General features: G+C 43.9%; 3 protein-coding genes and 1 non-coding gene across 7 annotated transcripts in view; all 4 read right to left on the reverse strand.

Moving 5' to 3' along the window:
• Nucleotides 1-22: 22 nt before the first annotated feature.
• tdrd7a (tudor domain containing 7 a) lies at nucleotides 23-11,612 on the reverse strand. 2 transcript variants are annotated; one of them, XM_078080507.1, is made up of 22 exons: nucleotides 11,353-11,612; nucleotides 10,212-10,459; nucleotides 9,926-10,070; nucleotides 9,369-9,483; nucleotides 9,131-9,220; nucleotides 8,814-8,851; nucleotides 8,242-8,294; nucleotides 7,630-7,800; nucleotides 6,690-7,370; nucleotides 5,889-6,070; nucleotides 5,353-5,545; nucleotides 5,157-5,268; nucleotides 4,799-5,010; nucleotides 4,358-4,492; nucleotides 3,686-3,772; nucleotides 3,412-3,546; nucleotides 2,995-3,105; nucleotides 2,646-2,832; nucleotides 2,300-2,457; nucleotides 1,714-1,907; nucleotides 1,162-1,322; nucleotides 23-549 (listed from the first exon to the last, which is right to left on the reverse strand). In XM_078080507.1, the coding sequence occupies exons 2-22, from the start codon at nucleotides 10,413-10,415 to the stop codon at nucleotides 329-331; spliced, it is 3,585 nt and encodes a 1,194-aa protein (XP_077936633.1). In that variant the 5' UTR covers nucleotides 10,416-10,459; nucleotides 11,353-11,612; the 3' UTR covers nucleotides 23-328. The 2 variants fall into 2 exon arrangements, with proteins under 2 accessions (XP_077936633.1, XP_040041372.2); XM_040185438.2 differs by having other exon boundaries at nucleotides 7,630-7,803; nucleotides 11,353-11,588.
• A 101-nt stretch (nucleotides 11,613-11,713) lies between these two features.
• On the reverse strand, nucleotides 11,714-18,166 carry stra6l (STRA6-like). The gene is made up of 18 exons (XM_040185439.2): nucleotides 18,014-18,166; nucleotides 17,773-17,845; nucleotides 17,360-17,460; nucleotides 17,140-17,270; nucleotides 16,924-17,044; nucleotides 16,710-16,755; nucleotides 16,414-16,539; nucleotides 16,137-16,210; nucleotides 15,808-15,907; nucleotides 15,536-15,689; nucleotides 15,305-15,380; nucleotides 15,078-15,159; nucleotides 14,765-14,813; nucleotides 14,443-14,560; nucleotides 14,220-14,339; nucleotides 12,854-13,017; nucleotides 12,400-12,543; nucleotides 11,714-12,137 (listed from the first exon to the last, which is right to left on the reverse strand). Exons 1-18 carry the CDS (start codon nucleotides 18,028-18,030, stop codon nucleotides 11,890-11,892), a joined length of 1,944 nt encoding a protein of 647 aa, XP_040041373.2. The 5' UTR covers nucleotides 18,031-18,166; the 3' UTR covers nucleotides 11,714-11,889.
• Nucleotides 18,167-19,326: 1,160 nt separating this feature from the next.
• Nucleotides 19,327-20,233, reverse strand: LOC120824566 (uncharacterized). The gene is made up of 3 exons (XR_013450718.1): nucleotides 20,100-20,233; nucleotides 19,652-19,680; nucleotides 19,327-19,435 (listed from the first exon to the last, which is right to left on the reverse strand). It is a non-coding gene; the product is annotated as an uncharacterized LOC120824566 (transcript).
• Nucleotides 20,234-20,440: 207 nt separating this feature from the next.
• The window catches only part of LOC120824562 (phospholipid-transporting ATPase ABCA1-like), a 33,830-nt gene continuing 30,914 nt past the window's right edge, over nucleotides 20,441-23,356 (reverse strand). For all 3 annotated transcript variants that reach the window (XM_040185435.2, XM_078080506.1, XM_078080505.1), the window contains exons 48-49: nucleotides 23,078-23,321; nucleotides 20,441-22,982 (exon numbers count right to left, since the gene is read on the reverse strand). In XM_040185435.2, coding sequence (XP_040041369.2) covers nucleotides 22,839-22,982; nucleotides 23,078-23,321 — 388 coding nt within the window. In that variant the 3' untranslated portion in view covers nucleotides 20,441-22,838. The remainder of the gene's footprint in view (nucleotides 22,983-23,077; nucleotides 23,322-23,356) is intronic.

Below are 23,356 nucleotides of genomic sequence, written 5' to 3' on the forward strand. Positions count from 1 at the left end.
TTTCAGTCAAAGTTCACCCTCCTTTGGCTTAATTTTTTATTGAACAAAAACATGTGAACATCTTCTGTGTCTTTCACACTAGAAATATTACAATTTGGTTCATTGTTTTCAAGCAAAGTGTTAGGGAAGTAACATCCCATAAGCAATGTAGATGTTCATATATAAACAACCTATGTAATTAATGCAGTAAAGCCATTTAAATTGAATTACTTTAAAAAACAGACAACGAATTAACTGCAAAATAAGACACCATCGCGTGCATAAGAGGAAAACAAAACCTAAAGCATGCAACACACAGGCAACTGAACTCAAAACGTAAGACTGAATCCTAGGGGGCTGAAGACAGCTCACTGCTGATGTCTGCCATCATGCTGTGAATCCAAAGGTCCTTGTCCAACGACGTGTCCACCAGGTAAACGGTCAACTTGCATCGCCACAGCTGGCTTGTCCCCTCTGCCACGCTATCCACCTGGGCCACCAGCGCCCGATCCTCCACGTGATTCCTGAATAACATGGCGGCCTCCTCTGACCACTGCTTCTGTGTCATACCTGCACAACACACACAACCATTAATCACAATGACACCCCCAGCTGCTCTGCACGATGGGAATCAAACCACAGCTGATTGGCTGGTAATGGAATGACTTAGGTGCAGCTCGGTGTTGGAAAATTCCAGAAATATTAAAGTGTGGAAAGTTTCCATGGGAAACTTCCATGCTCATGTTGTATCTATATGTCAAATGATGATTCAGCCCTGTGTCGAGCAAGTCAATTAAATATGGGAAGGTCCCTTGAGACATTCAAGCTAGCAAGTGTAACCTTGGGGTTTAAAGTCAATGACTGACTTAAGAGAAACTCCTATCATTAAAAAACATGGAAATATATATCAAGTAGAAAGCCCAAATCCACATGCTGATCAAGCTACATCAAACAGGGTAACAGCAAGCTAAAAACGCTGACATGTTATAAACTGTTTTACATTATCTTCTGGGTAACTTAAATATAAAATAAATTGCCTCTGCATTATGAAAACGCGACAGAGCATGAAGTCCGTCGGCCCAGACAACAGGAGATGGGAGAACGCACTGTGCGTGCAAAGGGTTGTAATTCCTATTTAATGGAATGCATGCTGCTGAATGAGAGAATTCGGATCCATCTGACCTGCAAGTTGTGCAGTGATGGCCTGGAAGGGCAGCTGTCTGAATTCCTCGATCAAGGGCCTGAGGAGGGTACTGCGGACCAGCTCATGTTTGCCGTGGTCCAACTCGAACACAGAAACCAACCCGTTGGTCAGAATCCCCTTCACCTGCACCCGATGCCAACTAGGTAAAGGCACAAATCAGTAAAGCAGTTATTGGGCAATAGCAACCTCTTGTTTTTACATCTTCTCCCTCTTCACTCAATGAGCAGACATCCCATAATCTCTGAGACACATGTAAGTAGTACACGGGCAGTACTCTAGATAATGCATTAATTTAATAATTGTTTTGTCAAGTTAAATTTATCCTCAAATAATTAAGACTGCTATCAAATGAACCTAAAAGTCTTTAAAACACAGCGACTCTGGTCCTTGGGAAACCATTTTAATGCTATTGTGATTTCTTGACCAAATAACCTAAAATAATAAAAATGTGTTAATTTACCATGTTCGTATAAAAGGCACAGGTCCGATATGCGATGTTTGGATCAGGCGCAAACCCATAAACCACCTACTTCTTGTCTATTTTCCCAGCGTAGATCTGTCCTTTCTGGATGCTTTGGGCCGAGTTGGTGTTCAACGTCTGGTTATAATAGAGCATCATCTCCCCCATCAACACCACCAGTTTATGCAGGTCCTGCCATGGCTGCAGCACAAAGTAACCAGGGTGACATGCAACTGGGACGAACACATCCATGTTCTGACCAGGCTGAAAGAAAAACATGGATTTAATAACAAATGACACACAATAAAAAATTAGTTGTTATTCTGGTATTCTAATGCATTCTGGGGGGTATTTTTAACATTTTCTGTAGGTAATCAATCTACTTCCAAAATACTTGAATAGTAGTATGCACTCTTTGTTGTGGTCAAACGCTGTCAGAATCAATTGTTGCCAAGCTCATTCAACCCTGATAATTGGTTTTTAGTTTAGAGTCTGGTGACAGTGGAGTTGTGGAGAAATCGGCACATAAACAGTTGACGGGTCATAAAATTCCAAGTATGATTGTTAGTAGCCTGAAGAAAAGCATGTATATTTTACATCTACTCCCCTAACAAGCCAAGTAAGCCCCTACTAAGACTTTGGTACCCCCTCCTCACCTGGGGCAGCTCCAGAGGGGGAGGCAGTGGAAGTGTCTTGGTAGTCACATCAGCAGTGGAGGCGACGTCTGCACCGCGAAGAGCTGCGGTTGGCGGTTTGGTGATGGGGCTCGAGTCCAGGCCGCCCAGAGTCAACTTCTCCACTAGAGCACTGAGACCTTGTCAATTGAAAGAAAAAACAAAAAATGACATGAAACAATTTCTATGCCCCAATACTTCGACTTCACATAGTGGATCAGTTTGGAGTACAAACTTTCAAAAAGCCACAGTTTGACCAGACGCGCACGAAACCCTGCGGCACCTCGAGAGGATTTTGTGTTTTATGAAGTTTCTTTAGCGGTGTTACCTGTGTCTCCGCTGCTGGTGCTGCTGCTGTTGTTGTTGTTGTTGTCGTCGTGGGCTGCGAGTGTCTGCCACCACTCTGCATGCGCCAGCTGGTGGTTGATGCTCTTGTCCCGCTCCTGACTGTCGGCACCAACAAAGAGGTCCATGTAGACCAGCCGGTCCTCTTTGTGCTGCTCCAATTTTGAGATCTAACATACACAAAAGGTTATAGGTGATTGTTTTGCTCTTTTCTCCAACAAAACTATACTTTGAAGTTTGGACCCCACCCCTCCGCCAATAACGGTCATTCTTTATGGTACATCCCAAAAGGTGCTCCATACAATAGTCTGGTGCGGGTTCAACTCTGTTACCCTCATTTTACAGTCCTTTGAGCCCATCACAGCCTCCTTCACCCACAGAACGGCCTCCGGGCTCCAGCCTCCCTCTGGAACTGTGACGTTAGCCAGGCGACATTTGATGGCCTGAAGAGATACACAAACACACAAAAATAAAAACTTCACGTGTATTACAAACTGTTTTAAACCACACATTGGCATCATTAAAAAAAGTGTATATATTTGCAATCCTCAGTTTCCTTAGTCCTCAGTTTTCAATTAGTGTCCCCAAAGCCAAAATTAACCAAACTTGGCTTTTTTTTTTTATTCCTCTGAAAAAAGGCTAAATGATTATTCAAAAACAGAAATAGAAAGAAAGTCTTAAAATGTGTTAGACAGAAAGGTTAGCCTCTACACCCATTAGTTCCAGACACAAACACATGCACACCTGACCTGCGGCGGGATGATGGCGAAGTCGTTGAGGAGAAGAGGGGGGATCTCTCGGAGATTAGTGACCTCTACAGTTGCTGTGACACCCAAGTCGATGAAGAGGATTTCAATCACTCGGTTTCCATAGACGTTGGTGATCTGCCAAAAGCAACAACTTGCGAGTGAGATATTATAAAATGCCACATCAAACAGTCAAGTTGACGATGAAATATACAAATACTTGTCCAAAAACCTTAAAATGTTTTCAATGAATAAACTGGAATGATTGGGTTCTTACCTCCACTCTGGACCACATTCCTTTGTAGCAGGACAGACAGAACTTGCCACTGAAAGGCCTGGACACTAGCAACTCCGAAGTCATCAGCTGGGAAGAATGACAAAACACACAATATTAAAAAGAACCTCTACCTTTCCAGAGAGGACTTTTGTGGTTGTAAAAATAGCTAAAGCCAACGCATGTATAATAAATAAATACGCCAACTCATGAGCTAAAACTGGATTGTCACATCAGAAGCCAATAAAAAGAATAAATCTGCCGTATTGCATTAGGAATCAGCAAGGTAGGTTGTGGTATCAAAGGCAACGCGCTAGAAGGGTTTCAGAGACGTGTGGCACCAGTATCGTGTGTGTGATTCAGGGTGAGTTTACGTGTGCTGCAAAATATTTGGATAAAGTCATCGCTCCCCATTATACCATTTCATGTAAATGATCTCAAAACCTTGTTTGGCTGCCTCTGGGACAAAAACAGAGCATAGAACCCACGTCACAGGCCTGTTCTTATAAAGCACTTAGAAATGCGCCGTACTCACTGTGGCCATTCAAACAGGACTATTTCAAACTTGAGGAAGCAGCCCACTGAACAGACGCCAGGAAACACTGCTGACATGTTATATGCAACTCAAGCACAACACAAAGTGCTCTACAACTAGACAAAGTGCAAATGGGGGACCTGAGAAGTGAAGAGAAACTCAGTTTCTTCCAGCAACTTGCTGAGTCTCGTGGTTCCTCTGGAGGGCAGCTGGCAGTAGAGGAGACCATCTGCACACACATTTGTGACACGCACATCCTGATAGGTTACATGTACCTACAGGCAACAGAGAGATTATGGTTAGGTAACACAGGGAGGGTTGATGACAGGGAGGACCACATAATCAAGGCCGACCAGCTGCTGGTTTTAATGCCAACAGAATGAGCCAATTGGGACCGGTATACATTTTTGTGATCCAACTACACAGACTAAAAAGAGGCTTCAACGCCTCAACAGCACCGCTCACTGGTCGAAGAAAATCAAAAATATTATAAAACCATGTACGTTTGTTAAATAGTATTTTTCCAACTGCTACGGTTAGGTCTCCTTGGCAACATTTGTAGTTAGCGCCACTATCCTTACAGTCAGAGGGTTGCTCATGGTCACGTCCTGGAGAGCCTTCAGGCAGATGGAGTTAATGTTGACATCATCATCCTGCGAGGTGTCGTACAGCACTGCAACGGGCGTCTCATTCTCTCGACAGGGCTCCAATTTCTCCATTAGCAGAATCTTGCTGGCTGCCAACTTGTCCAAAGAAGAGAGCACCACTGGATGGGAGGTGAATGCCTCTAGGCCTGGGAGAGAAATGGAAGAGGTGAATGGTGGGAAGCGGTGCCATAGTCTAATAAATCAAAGAATTTCCATTCGGTTGCGACAAGTTTTTATCTACATCACTTACACAAAAGCAAGTTGTAAACTCATTTCTATATCCTCCATGTACCTGCAAGTCCAACACTAATCGCCTGGAAGGGTAGAGAGAGGAAGTCCTGGTGCAGCTCCAGCAGATTAGTCCCACTGGTTTCCATAGAGAAGCCATAGTCCACGTAGTATACCTAACAGACAGACAAGGGGAGGGTGTATCTGCCGCCGGTCTCACCAACATATCACAAGCTATATGAACGGATGAGAGGAGTTACCTTATACTGGTTAGGAGGGATGACACCAATGACCTGAGCTCTTGCCAGCTCCTCTCCATCCTCCCACCGGACTGCTACCAGTTGACCAACAACAGGTTCAGGAAGAGGATGGTGGGTGGAGCTTTGGCTGTAGAAAGACGCCATGGCTTCCTCCATGGCTTCCTGGGCATCGGAGTAATTTTCACCTACATACCTGATGAGACAGAAAGGTTTCTCTATGTGTGCATGTTCATTGCATTAACAAAGCAGCCATGAGTGGTTGCTCATATGTTGTATGCGGATACGTTATCGTAGTTATGTCATCGTATGGTACAAACGGTTTGACATAACTATTTTATCTGCACATGTAAACAAGCCTGATGGTGTAGCTGGGTGTGTACAAACACCCAATATGTTGACTCACTATTTCCATACTGTACAGAACCTCAAGTCTGTTGCATTTTATTAGATACATTTGTAATGATGATGATCAAACCCGCAATTTTTGGGATGTGGAAAGATTAGATTGACAACTGCTAGACTGATGTGCGTCTCACCTTAAGGTGATATCATTGCTTCCCTTGACATTGGTAATGAGAACAGAGGGGTACTGCTCCGAGGGAAGAACCAGACAGGGAGGCACCACAGGACCCAGGACCTCCAGACCCGAGGGAAGGGGACGGCCTTCATGACCTGGTGTGGCTTCTAGGTCAGCTGTTCCTGAGTTGTACAAGATGGCCTAGCAACAGGAAATACACAAAACTCTATAGAAACCGCTGAGCAGGAAGGACGTCCCTAAAGTCCCTTGAGAATTCAAATTAACAGTGGAAAATACATAATTCCGATTGAATAAACAATCCCAATTTAAGCCACACAGGTTCATCAATCAACTGAACGTTTCCTCCAATTTAACAAGACTCACTTGTCCTCTGATTTGAGCGAACTTGGGAGTTTAAACTTCAGGTCACCCATGGAGCGCAGTGTGTGGTGTCGTGATTTTAGCAGTGACGACACAGACAACCACCAACTCTCTAAAAGTGGGCTCAGGTGGAGCGGAGCCGCGCTTGGTGGCGCAGCAGACAGCTAGCAATTTGCGACCTGATACAGCAGCGTAAATCCTTCAAAGAATCTCATTCTGGACAGGTAATTTAAGCCATAGAGAGCAAACTTCCTTTTAAGATGGGCCTCATTGGTATCAAGTGGCCATTCATCCATTCAACTACAGTATTCGGCCACTTCTGCATTGCTTCATTTCTCAGCAGCGAGCTCTGCTGCTCGGTGTTTAAAGCAACGTCCTTCTGCTCCTAAGGAATTATTTAACGTTGTGTTAATCCTGGACTACACGCTCAATCGCTCACCTTCTTCTTGTCGTGCGGCATGGGGTACTCCACGGTGAAAATATCTTGCAAGACAGACAAGTTGTTCAGGATATTTTCGGGGAAGGGCGTCTTGTATGTGTCCATGAAGAGCTTGGGCAAAGCGTGGGCCCACAGACCCTGACTGTACTTTGACAGAAGCTCCTTTATTCTGTGGCGCACCTCAGCGGACAGAACCACAGCAGCAGCAGACTTCGAGGAATGACATGGGACAGGGCAAGTCCAGTTGGATGCTACGGTCGGACAGTTTCTGTTGCGGTTATTTGCATGCAAGTTCTGATTTTGTTTAAATTTCCTGTCGGAATGTGCTGCAGGATTAACACAGATGGGAAGCTGCGGAGCAAGAGCTGGGTTGCGGGCCGGGCTGCGCAGAGTGACTGAATTTAACAGTGTGCGGGAAGGGGCGGCGGCAGGTTGCGGAGGATAAAGGAAGGTCGGGTTAGCTAAGGGGTTTTGGCGTGTTTCTCTCCGTTTGGGGACAGGAGAAGGAGGGGAGGGGATGGAGGGTTGGTCGGGTGTCGTCGGCCGCGAAGAAACAACTGCGGGGAGGGTTTTTGAATCAGTGGGTGATGTTGGTGGCATGTTGGGGGCGTTTCTTATAGGGACAATATTCGGCTTAGGAGGCACGAGGGGGTAGATCAGACGGTCAGAAGATTGCTCCACCTATAAAAACAAGATGAGCAAGAGGAGAGAGATCCGCATAATTTCCGGTTATGTTTGGTGCAAATATTGGAATAATCATTCTGATGAAACCTCACTTTATTTTTTAAAAGGGTTTTTCTAAAACATCTACCTAAATCAATTTTGATAATTACTCCCCAAATCCTGGATGTGTGGTCTGTAAAGGCCTCAAACCCAAGACTCCGAGACAAGGCTTCATAATATTGAACTGACGGGGGGGTACAGTGATCTACTGACTCACCTTGGTGATGTGCATCCAGTTTTTCAGATCAATGAGCACCTGAGGGTGAAGCTTCTGATTGAACATTGCACTGTACAATTCCGGTAGTTTTGACATCCACAATCCACTGTGGTATTTCTTCAAGAGCTGAGTTATTCTGCTCTGCACCAGCTCCACGTCATACAGAGACGACTGCTTGGGGAGAGGTCACATGATCAACCACTAGAAGTCTGTCCCTGTGCTTTGAGAGTTCTCAAATCAAATAGATTCAATAACACACAGATGTTACAAGATATCGAATAAACTTATTCAATGAGCCGATCTAAAACAACTGTTGACGCCCCGATCGGGGTGTGGCAAGTGTGCTGTGTACATAAACATCATGCAACAAAGAAAATGAGAGAAAGTCGAAGGTGAGAGCTTGTCTATGTGTGAACAGCCTGGCTGTTTAAAAAAAAAAAAAAACACTAAATATGAAAAGATAAATCTTTTCATTTAGTCTCAAACATTTGCACATGCATTTTATCAGGGATGTAATTAGAACACAAAATTAAATGCACTACAACTCAAACGGTCAGGTCATTTTGTGTCAAATGAGACACAGTAATCACAGATAAATGAAAATGTTTGTACCTGGGATTCGCTGAGCCCGGAGACTTGTTCAGGAGGTTTCTCTTTGAAACATTCTACAAAAGAAAAAGGTAACAAAGTAATGTTAACAAGTGCTGATATCAGTAAACACAGTGAATTACCGTTAAACGTCAAGTCTCCTTTGCATAACTCAATTTTTGTTTAGCAGTGTTAACATGACAACTATCGGCTGGACTATTCATTGGGTCAAAATGCATTTTTATTTATCTTGAGGTGTCCGGGGGCAATCCCTCAGAAATATGATCTAAATTTGGCAAATGGTTTTGGACAGATAAAAATAAAGATTGTCTAGGAATGCAGCTGTGGGATGCTTGAAAATAATTTGGATCAGGACTGTGTGGCCCAGTCCACAGTTTTAACAGACTTGCGCAGTGTTAATTAATCTTTTTAGATGTTTACTACAATCCAGCTTGTGGATAAGTAACATCACGATTCTGAAAAGGGCGAAAAACATGCAGCCATTAAACAAGTAAACTATACCCCTAATCAGATAGTTAATAAATTATGCAATAACGCTGGTTCTATTAAAAAGGAAATCATTGGGTCCTACTTGCCTTTGGGTTTCTGACGGTTTGCCGCGTTCTTCTCTTTCCTGTTGGAAACACAGCAGTCTGTTGAGCATATTGTTCTTTACACAGAAACAAGCTGAAATTCAATACAAACTTCCTGCTGTGGTTCTTGATCAAATGATACGTTAATGGTCCATATTTTGAAACTCCAATATAAAAAGTTTTTTTACTCTACAACTTATTTTTTGTATTCAAAAGTAAGAGTTGCTTTTAAACTGCTCTACTTACACAAATAATATATGAAACCACAAAGCAGATCTTTGATTTGACAGCAGAGTTTAACTGCATGTGTGTGTGTTCACCTGTCAGGCATCGAACACTGGTTGACAGCTGGTTGAGCCGGTTGTCTGTGCTCGACTGGGGTGGCAGAGCTTAACCTCTGGTCCAACTGCCTGTTTGAGCATAAACACCACCAAAACCCTGGTTCATTTGTTTTGGTATTTGCTTGACATGACGCACAGACTGAAGAATGACAGAAAATTGTCTATAGATTTTGAAACTACTCTTAATCATTGCCTGATGAAGACTGTTATTTAGTACCTGTAGTCTCCTGAAGCGCTGGAGCCGCTGTTGCCTCCATGAGACCAAGAGCGGTTTGCTTGCGAGTGAACGGCCCCAAAGGCTGTAGGTTGGCGGAGAGAGGACTTTGGCCTCACTAAATGCATGGAAAGGTAGAAAATATGTTATGCAGGGTGAAAGAAGGAGGTGGAACACAAGTAAAAGGTCAGAGGTTAATTTTACCGGCATCATTGCTTGTTTGAAACAAACTTCAAGGGTCTCTTACCATTAGGGCAAGACATTTCAGGAATATTCAAAACTTGAAACTTGCCATGGGGATTAACACAAAAAAAGTGGAAGTTTTGGGGTAATTTAACAGTATTTGCTTGAATGACAAGGTAAACACCTTGTCATAAGCAGACGTGCATGCAAATATTGTTTTATCCTGAACCCATGAATGAAATTAACTTATTTTCAGTAAATATTTTTATTTATAAGTCAGCCAACTTAATCACTCAAAAGAAAGAAAGAAAAAGAAAGAAACAAATCGGATCTAATTTGCTGACGGGCTCTTTCTGCCCCTCTGCAACCCCACTTACCATTGAGCATGTACGGGTTTGAAGGTTTGAATCGCAACTTGCAGTTAACAATTTGAGAACGATCTGATTTCTTGGAGCTCTTCTGCTTGGTCACCAGCTCGGCAATGTGAGCCGTCTCTTTACACACGGCTGCAAAGCATCTTATCTACAGAGCAGATCCATATTATATTATTATAAACTGATGACCTACAAATCCCACTTGATGGAATCGTGTAGGGATGCAAGTCAACAACCAGGGGGAAATGAATTTATAGATTTAAATTGAAAATAGGTTAACACCACTCACCTCACCCATGCGGTTCTCCAGGCGGACCACAGAGGGGATACTGCAGAGGTAGTCCTTCAGGTTCGAGTAGCCCAGCGCCCTCAGCGGGATACTCTCTCCGCACAGCAACAGGTAGTCTGACTGGAGGGTGCTGATGGACACACCGTCCTTACTGGACTGAAGTACAGACCGCAACATCTTTTTGATAGATTCGCTGTCCGCCATCCTGGTACCAAAAGTTACTCTGTACTCTGAGAAACTGCTTCTGTCTGGAGGGGTCGCACACAGAAAAAAAAAACACAAGCAGGAGCTAAGTAACTTACCACTGTAGAGTTGAAAGACAATAAGACAGTCATGACTCCACCACCCCCACAGCGTAATCAACCAGCCCCCCCTCACCCAGACAATCGGGCACCTCTGCACCAACCCCCGCTGACTGAGTGTCACCCCGCTGCACACTTAAATACACTCGCCGTGTAGCGTATGGTTATGAGTTTGCATATAATTGTAAATTAAAAATTTTAAACACCAAACCACCACGTCAAATTCCTAGCATGTCCAATATAATTTGGCGATAAATGTTTTTTATTTTGATGCCGAAAAGCTTTTCAAATGAGTGCTTGAATTTAAAAAAAGTTGAAGGATCGAACATTCACTTTTCACTGTAAACCGGATATTGGCCTTTCTTTGCAAAAGCTTACTTTAAAACCGTTAGCGGACCAGGAAACGGTGAGGCCGTTAGCTTAGCTAGGTTTTACTCGTTTAGGCTAACGTTAGATTTCGAGCAACCATTTGGGAGCATTTGCACTTGTATGAGAGACAGACGGTCTCCAGCCACACGGCGACGCGAATTGTCACACGAAGGATATTGTTCAGGAGGTGTGAAGCAACGGAGCACCAGACTTTAGTATCCAAGGAAACTGCGGCTACAGTCCGACAGCGGGTGTCGGCCCGCCTGCTCGGCTACGAGGCGGCCCACAATGGCGGCTCAGGCCAACGTTCGTTACCCGCTAAAGTTAGCTTAGCACGGAATTAAGTTGTTTTTATTTTTTTTTAAGTGGTTTAAGCAATTTACCTCCGACAAACCAGCCACACATGTCGGCAACGTGTAATAATGTTAGCTCAACGTTAAAGACAGACAAATATATTTACGTCGACTTACCTTTTAACCGTTAACATTAACCAACCGACGCAGTGTCTTCTTGCGATCAAAGTGTCGCGTGCTCGTGCTCGTGCACTGGCACACGTTCACGCCCACAAGGTCAAAACGTCACCGCCGGTTGTTCACATTTTAGCCCGGATTAATTTTTTTTATCTAACCAACTAATAAGTTAATTTGAAATGCATTTAATGCGCACTTTTTAGCTGATCGGCGAGTCGATTACGCACAAGGCAGTCGTTGAAAATTGTAGTATTACCGTTAGCTAATCTCGGTAACTTTTAGGTAGTAGCTAGTTTAGCATTAGCTAGTATTAAAACATGAATAGAAGTCACGTGTATTTTTTGTGAATCGAGCACGGGCATTTGTATTGTAAAATTTGTTTTTTATTCAAACTGACAGCATCTGTTTGCAATAACATTTAAAACCTACACATACACAGCTGAAGTTTACACACGCTTGTTTTCAATGTGCGCCGAGCTCTCTTCGTTTGCATCAGCACCACCAAACAGCAATGAGAAGTTACATGTTTATGTTCATTTAAGAGTCTTTCGCCGGTGTGATGAGTATCTCTGGTGGAGGCTGTGACTCTGCTCGGTGGTTCTGTGTTTTGAAGGCCATGACTCGAGCCTGCACCACCGTGTCTGGATGAGGAGATGATGATGATGATGTATTTAATGTGGAAGATGAAGAGAGGTGGTGCTTCCTGAGCAGGATCAGGGTGGGGTTCCTCATTAAGGTATAGCACAACATCCAACGCCGCCTTGCTTGGCTGTTCACTGGGGATTCTGTCCAAAAGTATAGTAAAGTTAATAATCACCTAAACAAAATAGTAGTCCCAATAAAAATAATAATAGTCAGAATAAAAAATACATAAATTATACTGTGATAAAACACAAACCTGCCTAGGCTCAAAGTAAACTGTATGAAATACATTTTGACAGCTAATAGTAAATCTTAACAGAGAGATGGAAGCATTAGTTATTTAGTCGATGGTTGTTCACGTAAGGGTTACAAATACACACACACGCACATTCTGACACTACCCACCAGATGGCACGTTGTTGAATGTGGAGTATGCAGACGCGGTGTGTTTGTCAAGTGAGTTGGAGACCAGCAGCTGGCAGAAGCACACCATAACTGGATTGCTATGATAGTGGTCAGCAAAGATCATCCCAATCCAAGTGCTGTAGCCTGGGACATGCAAAGTCACGTTAGAGCCGCACACACAGTATAACTGAGAAATAGCTCTAACTTTACATTATACTCAACATCTTTTGGAATATGACGTTCAAACTGGGGGGTGGAGGGTAGCTTATGAAATGCTCATCTTTAATGATGATAGAAAGTGTTACATTGTAATGTCAAAAGACCCACACCATCACATAATAACAGCAGAGCATATGTAAAGAAATACAGGTTTTAACAACGAGACAACTTCTTGAACGGCTTTACCAACATTTCACTTCTGTCAAGCACTCGTCTCGGTTTAAGTGCGATTTACCAGCATCGATGGTTTCATATCCTCGTTGCATAATGCTCCTGTCGATGCGGGACACCAGCCACGTTCCCACCACAATGCTGCACAGCAGCCTCAGTATGCAGTTGCTGATCCCCATCACCACGTTGTAGAAAAAGAAGAAGTAGTTGAAGCAGTGGAACGCCTTCCTGGAGCGGAGGAAGAGAAACTGTGATTTCAGAACCCTTAGAATGATTTAAAATTGTTGTATTAACAGGATTTTTTTTCCACACAGGGAAGTTTGTTGTTTTGTGTCTCTTGTTGATGGTTTTCCTTCATTGTGAAATTGATTTTAGATCACCGTCTATCAGAATCACAACCATCTATTGCCACCATTTATTATTTATTAAGGATTTTCTTATTGAATAATAAACATACATACACAGAACCAGACATCTTCACAAGTGCAAAAAATCCAAGAATAATGTTCCAATGTGACACAAAATAATGCCTTCCCAGCGTCACATGCTGCTTCCTGTCAGACAGGAAGTCTGTGATCCACCTGCAGGAGTGGGTCGGTAAAGGACACCAGGTGGGACAGGACCAAGCGTTCAATGTCACTTTCTGAATTTCCTCATCACAAGTTTACAGAGTTTTAATTTCTGCCTGTAGGAAGGAGGGACAGATGGACGTGGTCACAGTGTCCCAGGCAGCGCGTGATAAGCAGCGCTGATAGTGGCGTAGCAGTGTTCTAAAATGTTCTCCTCTCGTGTTGGGCATTTAACAAACTGTTTCTATCAAGTTAATGGCATGAGGTTTCTTTTGTTAAAATCACCAAGAACAATATTTTGGGAAAATGAATATATGGTTCATTGTAAGTGGACAAAAGGTCTGCGACCTACTGAACTGACCCGGGGTTTTCCTGAGATAAACCGATAAGGAGGATTTGTGAAGCAGGATCAGAGTATTATGTTAATTATTAAGTTTTATGGCCTGGGGGAAACAACGTTTCCCTTCAATCTCCTTCACTCCTTCATGAATGACAATGATTTCTCTCTCTCTTTGATGTGGAGGTGACCTGCAGGAGCTGATCCAGCCCTCCCTTCCCATGAGGGGGGGGGGGTGGGGGGGCACAGATGTGTCCAAGGGGGTCCGCGGAGGTAATTTTGACTCTTCCTGGTTAATAATCCTCCTTCAATGACATTCTGTAGGCCTCTAACACTTTGGGTCCCTGGGTCTGTTCACCAACGTAAAAAATGTTAAAACTTATTTGCTTCACTATCGCATTGTGTCCTCATACAGACCCCAGCTAATAACTGAAATTATCTCTGCATTACCACAGTGTTTGCTGCCAAATGGAGCTCCTGGGTTTAAGGGACCCTTTTGGAACATCCATAGTGAAATAACCCACCTGTTGTTGAGAGCCAGAGGCTTCTGTGTATCCGTAGGGGACATTTTGTCCTGCAGGAAGAAGATCTGAACCAGAGCGATCTGGAGAATCACCAGACCAATGACCAAACATATGGTAAGACTGAGGAGACACAGGAACAAAAAGAATCATGAAAAAATGTGTCAATCTAACCGTCCATTCACATGCCATCATACCCGCGGAACCACGAGGAAAGGAGCCTTACGCTATGATGCCCAGACTGCTGAGCATGCTTAGTGCTTTTCCGTGCACTACGGGAAGAACCAGCACATAGACAAACACCAGAGCAAACAGGAAGTAGACAAAGTGGACTATCAGGTAGCCTGTAGAGAAAATACAGAAGAGCTAGGTCACTGAAAAGGAAGTTACTGCCTAAATCTCCCCGTTACTCCCTCGCATTCCCTTCCATAGGCTTGGGAAAACGTCTGGCTTTGGAGAGAAAGCAGGGAGATCGGTTGTGGGTTCAGGTAGGCGGTGCTGATGTGTATTTGCTCAGTCTACGTATTTGCAGGATATGAATAGCTTACCCCACAATGTAAACGCTATCTGCCAACCAGAGTATCTTGCGATGGAAGCCTGTGAAGATCAAAGGCAAACTGGTTTTAATGCATTAAATGAGATGCAAACATTCACTCGTGCTCTGCATATTTGAAACCCCCAGAGACGTGCCGACACATTAAAACATAAAAAAAATATGTAGATCAACCACGGTGACCTTAAAGGACAATGTCCCACACGTGGATGCTGAATTTCAAGCATTTTGTGCCAAGCTGAACTTTGATTTGCCATAAAGTCGCCTGCCATCTGCTGTGTGTGTGCGTATGTGTGTGTCTTACTTACTACGCTGACTGCGGAGCGAGGGTTGTGAAATTTCTCTGGAAGAAACCCCTTCTGCCCTTTCCACAGCCTCTTCATGTGTTTTCTATGGTGACGGTATTAGTCAGTAGTTGTTTGAGTTTTTTGTAATAACTGGTTAAACAATCCCATTTAATTTCCCATTATTACATTGATTTTGTTTGTTTTTGTAAAATACATTTTGTGCATACATCGTACATCAGGTATCTTACCTGTAACAAGCCAAGATATGGAAGCAGTAGGCTACAGAGTTGAGACTAGCAAAGATGGTGGTAGCCAGCCAAGATCCTGGAAAAATAGACAACAACGACTGGACTGAGTTTCACCAGAGCTCAGCGCATCACCGTGCAGATTAGTCCATTTCTCATTGGAAATCAACAGAATACCCGTGAATGAAGAGTTAATCACACATCCCCCTATGAGGGCGCAGCAGACCCACTCACTTCTAGCCACTTCGATGAATTCTTCCAGCTGTGGTATCACGGCTCCCAGAGCTTCAGTCTCGTTACAGGACGTAAGCAGCTGCTTCAGCGTATCCTTCCACCGGTCTACATGGTCAAAAGCCACATTACTGAGACTGTAGTCGGCCAGCGTCATCTAGATAAATGACAAAATGACTATTTAAGACCTTCTGCACATGCAAAGAGGAGGAGGTTTTGTGGATCAGGTTTACAAAAGCAAAGTGTATGTCCATTGGATTTTTGTCTCGCTTTACCGTGTACAGGCCTATTAGCGAGATAACGACCGTGCCGATGATCCTGTTGGGGAACTTGAAGTAAGGGTCCCACTCATACCGGAGCCAGCTGCGCCGTTTACTGCCATAAAGAAAAGCATTCGTTACTGCACGTTGACGTGCTGAATGCTGAATTCTGGTGCTTGAAAATGTTACTACAGCTGAGATGATTGTTGTGCGTTGACATTCATCTACATATAAATGCGATCAAGAAGTTTCTGCATATGTATGTATGAAATATGAAATAAACGAGACATAGTCAGTGACTGAACCGTAGTACAAGATATTAAGCGGCAAGTGGTTTGTTCTACCTGTGAGCCGGGGTTTTCCTCAGCAGTCTCTTGACGTGCTGCACCTGATGCTGCCCTATCAGCTCTGCAGGATCCTAGCCGCAGATTCAATAAGTCACACGCAGTTTATTGTGTTGAAAAGTCTGATTCTGCTCACATATGCACTATAAGATGCAACAGAATGGTTTTTAGGATTTTCTTCATGAATGCAACATGAAACTCACTTATTGTTTACATAGTTTTGCCCAAAGGGGAAACGCACAGTAAGAACAGTTTTAATGAGTTCCCACATGCTGACCTCCTGTTCCACCTGCAGATGTATTCGAACGGCTTTCACCAGAATATAGATAAATCTTCCCAATAGGAAGACGAGGGAGAGGATGCAGGGCCACTGGACAATCAACTTCTGGTATTTACCAAGAATCTTTAAAACCACAGAAACAAAGTCATTCATTCATTTATCTTGCCATGAACATAAGTAATTAAGCAAACGGGCGACTCGCCAAATGTTTTGGAGCCCAAGTGTAGGAAGAGGCTTCTTTCCTTGTTGGCACATTGACACTAGCCTGTGTGGTAGTTTAAATACTCACCTACCTTACCATCAGGACAGGTGAATGTATCCCAGACTGTCACCATGATCCTGAAAGAACAAGCATCGAAACGTGTGTTGTATGTATGATGTATCTTTTACCAACTCAATACAGCCCGACCTATGTTACTGTTTTTACATGCTTTTACAACGAGGTGCGAGATCACACTCGGGGAAGATCCCCCTTTGCTGAACTGATCAATATTTCCAGACATTTACCAGGACAGGGAGTAGAGTATCCCCAGGACGGCCCCGGTTTTTCTGAAAGGCGTGGACAGACAGGCAAAGAAAGGGAAGAAGACCAGGCCCACCTCTAACGCTCCAATCAGATACACTACAGCTGAGGAGTATAGCAAGGAAAAACATCAGTTGGCGTGCTTATTTCACTGGGTCTGCCAGGGGAACGGGTGTGAATAGTGGAACCTGCAGGAGTACCTCGGGCCCACGACGGGACGGGGAAGAGGATGTAACTTTCAGAGAAGAGCAGCAGGACGCTGGAGGACACGGCGCCAAATGCAAACCCGTAGGACCAACGGTTACTGAGGGTGCCGATACTATCCAAAGGCCTGGGACACAGTCACATCAGAAACACAAACATGGCTCTTTTATCTCTTGACATTTACAGTTGTTGTTGTTGCTGTTGCTGTTGACTTACACAACGATACCAAAGCGTCCCTCCAGGAACGGCAATCTGCGGTCGATAGACAGTCTGTGGTCTCTCTTCTGGAGGAACGACAGCACCCCAACGATCAACACCTGGACCACAAGGAACCAACGCAAAGACACAACTCACTGGAAAAATCCTTTGTTTGCATCGCTGCAACTGTGTGAGAGTGGAAATATGCTCGAGGTATCAGGAGAACTGAACTGTGGAGTCATCAGCGACTTTGGTCTTATCAAAGGTCGGCTCTTTGATTGTACACTTTGGCTGTGTTGTGCTCCACTTATTGGTGTATTTGTAAGACACCCTCTAAAAAGAACAATTTAGGTTTTTTTTTTTTCTTTCTTGTTGAGAGAAATTGTCTGTCAAACAGAGAAAGTCACGGAACGTTAAAAGCGTGAACTTACTGCTGGTACGAGTGAAAGATGAAGGAAGAGGTGCATAGAGATTCCACCCTGACAGTCCTGAGCCTCTGCGACCCTGCAGGTTGTTAGAACACAACACGCGTTATTTGATTTAAAAGAAGCTCCACTGTAGCGACACCAAGCAGGATGGAACAACAATGAACTAAAAAGCTATAAAAAGCTAAACTATATTCTACATACATATATACATAAGTCCAGAGCAGTATTTGAAGTCTGTACTCACTCCTCGTTTCTCATCATCTTCGATAAGTTAGTTCCGATGAAAGCGTTGTTCCTGCTCCACTGTAGAGAGGAAGGAAGACCGAGGACTCACTGGATCGCTCCACCGCTTCCTGGTTACAATCATGTGACTCACACATTTGACCTTTGACCTTAAGGCACCACCTTTACTTTCTCTTTTTTTGATGTCCTCTCTCGCAGTGCGTTGCTCTGTGCGTTGTTCGCCACTGCATCTGCTCTTGCTCTCACTGTTTGTTTTCACCACACGCACACACACACACACAAACATACCAGAACACCGCTGAGTTATTCAGTACAAGGAGGGTAAACATTGCTCTCTCCCAAAGCGATAACCCGCCGGCCGTTCACCTTCTGCGTTTACTTTGCAGAGAAATGCCTGCAGGATATCTTACCTAAATCCATTTCTGCTCAAATGCAAAAGAAAAAACAAAGCTTCTTCCTCTTTGTTGTTGACTTGTAAGAGATATGGATGCTATTGTTCATATAAACTAAACAAATTAAAATAATGAGGCCGTCATTGCTCGTTAACATTTATTACTCATTGCAATTTAGAGACACATTTGGAAATGGCAATTTCACAGATCCATGTTGGGTTGATAATCAGATCCTGAGTGGTGAACATCAGCGATGACATCATCTCCTGCATGCACCGGTCAGCAGCTCTCCTCTTTGGCAATCAAAATGTCCGCCCTGGTCGTTCTGGAGGGAGGAATGTGACAAGGTAAGTGGCTGCGCCGTGTTCCGTTTTCTGGAAATCACAACTTATATAAACTCTGACTAGTAACTGTGGGAATAAAGTGTAAAATCCATCGGAGGGGTTTTAGCGTTTTGTGTGTAATAGGTTTTTGAAAGACTGAGACCAAGTAAAGAGATGGAGAGCACTTTCTAAAAAGAGTGACTTCACCCCCAAAAGACCATGAACGTGGAATCTGGAGAGGTCTTGACAGAAGCAATCAAACAAAATAAATATTATACCGCCTCTCTTCAAGGCATGCAAGATTGCTTTGCTATATTTCTGTCACTTTGAAAGGCTCACAAGCAGAATCATCTTGACATTTGTGTGTTTTTAAACATTTTGGTGGTTATTATTCTGCAGCAATGAAATGGAAAGAGACGAGTGACGGGCAGGACAGTGAAAGCTTCCGTGGCTGCCGTCAGCCAATCAGGGTTCAGCACTGTGCCTGCCGGTCGTTTACAGGGATCCACCGCCAGGGGACGACTGCAGCCTCCTGTGCGCCATCCAGCCGAGCGGCCTGTGTGAAGGCGAGCGGGCGGCAGCTGCGCCTACTCACTGTCTCTGCACGCACAGCGTGCACTCGTTGGCGTAGGTGATTCCATCGGTGCCGCACACGGGGGCGAGGTTCAGAGGACACGCCAAGATCTCGTGAGTGTCCGGGCAGGACGGCTGCCAGGGACACACACACACACACACACACACAGGATCTAATGTGACTTAATTATCTCAATATTTAACTTGGAATAAAGCTCACACATGTTTCAAATGGATGGAGGGAAATAGTTTATATTTGTTTACTTTTCATATCAGTCACTCTCTTACACTTTCTTACAAGTACACACACACACACACACACACACACACACACACACACACACAGCCCACCTTCCTCAAGTCTCCAAAGTTCTCAACACCTGTAAACAAAGCAGATGACGTAAGCAAACCACTTAATACCTAATAAATACAATTATGTAACTGTATTACTATGACATTGACGTACACATGATTCTCCATCTCAAACACGTGTAAGAAGCCATGAGTTAAAAATGCAATGTAAGTCGCTTTGGGTAAAAGCACCAGCTAAATGACCTGTAATGTGAGTATTTAAAATACCGTAAAATGTAAAAATCTTTCATCTGAAAAAACTTTCAAATGAAAGTTGGGGGAATAAGAAAAGGGGGAATTGTTTTCTTAGACACAGAGTTTCATTTTATTGCATCTCAAATTCAATTTGTCAGAGCAGTTGTTTCAACATCAACAGAAGTTTAACAACCCTCAAAATACAATTCAAAATGAACTTGGATAACAATTTAAATAAAAAAATCTTTCTTACCTGTGGAGACACATATGAGCAAGAGTCCCAGAAAAACCTCCCTCCCAATCATGATGTTGTCGTATGAATAACTGACAGAAACCTCTGAGCGTGTGTGTTTGCTGGCAACATAATTGTGTGTGTGTGTGTGTGTGTGTGTGGGAACACAGCAGGTGAAAAGAGACACACAAGCAAACTCTAGAAATCTATCGTCATCAGCACACAAACACACACACACAGACACATTTACAGTCATCTTTTGTTCGGTCAATATACAAACTTCTATTTGACAACAAGCTTTGTTGTAACAGCAGACAAAACAAGACAAACAAAATGCAAAATAATCAATGCGGGAGATGTTATTTTTTTCCAAAACGGATGATTTTATTTATTAATGTAAAGAGTAACTATACACAATGCGTAACAGACTCAAACAGCTGTTTAATACTTACAAATGTAAACAAAATAACAATATAGAGCACGAGAAGAGAAAAATCGTAATTCTGTCGTGCACGTCTCTCTTTATCTCACAGCTGTCTCCACTCTTCCCTCCTGCTGTCTTGGTCACCTGTAAGCCTGCAAATCTCTATTTCAAGTTTCAAAGCAGTGGTTGCAGCTTCATTTCGTCTGAATTAAACCGGTGTTCAAAATGGTTCAAATTGACCAGAATCCCCAGTAATACGTCTTTGACACGACGGGCTAGGAAGTCTATAAAGTGCTCGCATTCAGCTCGGGGGGCTTCGGTGCGTTCCATGATTCCATGATGACACAGAGAAGCCCGTAGTGACCACGTGTCATCAGCCTAAACCCCCCCGAATGCGGTTTCCTGCCCTGTGAAGCATCACAAGTGCAGCTCGAGTCCAGCTGGTCCCTGTTTATGTGCAGTTTTGGCTCGTCGGCTTGAAAGAACAGAACAGAACCTCGAGTCGCGTTCAATCGTTTGAGGCAGTCCGACGTCAGAGTGGCAGCTTATTGAAGTGGACAGACGGAAAGGTTAGAATTTGGCAAAATGACGGTTAAGAAAGAGAAACTGACGGTGGCTGAATGGGAGAGCGAGCACACGTTTGACACAATGTGTGCGTTTTGTTTCAACGGACAGAAGCCTGAAATGAAAGCACAACTTCAACTTTACAGAACAGTTGCCTCCTGCACATGATGCTGGTGGATCAAAGAGATTATATATATATATATATATATATTCAGCTCTATTTGGCACAGATACTTGTTGTTCACTCCACTGGTAACATTTGTTTTTGTGTGCACTCAACGTCACAAAGTCTCCACTGTACATAATGTCCACATCGCGCTCCGGCTGTGGTCTTCAACGCTCCGCATGAGCACGCGTCGCTGGAAAGGTCGCCGTCTTCGATCTGGTACAAGCAGAGCTACAGTTTCACCCGCAGGAGCATTTTCCATCCGACGCATCTCACCGTGAAACAAAAATCACATTTTGATACAGATTGCTTTTCCTTTGTTTTTCTTTTTTTGTTATTACAACAGAATTTGGGATTTAGACTCCACATACACATTATGTGCCAGTAATCCAATAATACTACATTGAAACACAACTGGAGTCCTTTCACAAGCTGACGTCACGGCATGCTTCGGTGGAAAGCATGCAGGTACACGTTGTCCAATGAACTTTGACAACAACCGCTTGGAATTCCTTTAGCGATCACCAGCTTTGTCTTGAAGTCCCAACTGCAAGTTTCCAGTGGTTTGAAGAGAGCAGGGCGAGGATGCGCATCGTGTACAGACATCAAGCAACCACGCGATTTTTTTGTTGTTGTTTGTTTTGTTTTTTGACGATGAAGGACACAGATATAAAAAAAAAAAAAAGTTTCATTCATCATCATCACAAAAAGCCCCCTTTCTTTTGGGCTTCGATGGTATCTGGTCAGTCGTATACATTCCTGGGCAGCCTACATACATTGTTGTTGTTGTTTTGAATGGAGTGCTCAGATTTCTCTCTCCACCTTGATACAGTATAGGCACTGTGCTGGAAAGAACGCAAAGAAAAACCTCCTCAGAGGTTCAGTTTTTCTATTAAAATGAAATGATCGTAAAAAACAAATTAGTACAAATTATTATGTTGCATGATTGTGACTGAAATCAACTGGATTGAAAATGCTTTTTCTTTTTCCCGGCGTTGGCTCGATAAAAACAACTGCTCTCGGTAACAAAAAGAGCACTCGGGAGAGGTTTGCCCCTGAATAAAAAAGTAGTCGGGCCGTGTTCCAGCAGTTGGCAGTGAATGATCTGGATTCCTTCTTGTTACGCTGTGGTGCCTTCGTGATGCAAGTACACAGTCCCCCCCCCCCCCCCCCCCCCGACTACTGCAAACCACCTTCAGGAACGGGGATTAAAAACTAGACACATTTCCTTCCATCACCCCCGATGCCATGTCCATTGAGTGTATCCTGCTGTCTTTTCTTTCTTTCTGTCCGTCTAGTGAAGGGGAAGCACCAGTCTCCAAACCTCACAGGAATATCTTCTCATCTTAAATATATTCTTGTATCATTCTTGCATTGATTTGCATTGAGTTTTCATTGCTTCAGTACCTGCAGCCTCTGCCTTTCCAAGAGGCTGTGCGCTGAAGTGCAGGTCCACTGAGAAATGACAATTAAAAAAGACTAAAAAATAGAAATAAAAAAATGAACATTGTCCCCCCCCCCCACAGGTTAGTGGTCCCTGTTGTCTGGGTTGTGGGAGGATGGGTGAGGCCAAGCGAAGCGATTCCCATGATGCTGTGCTGTGGAATCAGACGCAGCTTTCCCTGGTCTTATTGTCTGTAGGGAAAGGGTTAATCTTGGGAATGTCCACGACCACAGCGTCCCGTTTATTCAGATGGGCCTCTTTCAGGTGGTCCTCGTCACTTTGGTCCTTGGCGAAATTTACAAACACCTGCGGAAGGAGAAAGAGAAATCAGGTAAAGGAAATTAGCCTCAGCACCTACTGAAGTCACATTACAGGTACAGTCGAAGCCGTGTGTTGCTTACTTGGTCTAAAGTGGTCTGTGAGACGGAGTAGTCCTCTATGCTGAGCGCCTCCTTGTTCTTCGAGAGCAGGGAGAAGATGCGGGCGAGGGAGGTGAGGCAGGTGGGCAGCTGGTATTGCAGCATGTTGCGGTGTTTCTCCTTCAGCGTGCTGCCGGGCAGCTCCTGCTCGATGAACTCCATCACGGGCCGGAGGTCCGGGTCGGGGCCCGCCACCCGCAGGATGATGGTGTAGCCGTCGCCGAACCTGATGGGGACACAGCGAAGCACATTTCACTCAAC

Source organism: Gasterosteus aculeatus, chromosome 9 (assembly GCF_964276395.1).
Source record: "Gasterosteus aculeatus chromosome 9, fGasAcu3.hap1.1, whole genome shotgun sequence".
Taxonomy (NCBI): domain Eukaryota; kingdom Metazoa; phylum Chordata; class Actinopteri; order Perciformes; family Gasterosteidae; genus Gasterosteus; species Gasterosteus aculeatus.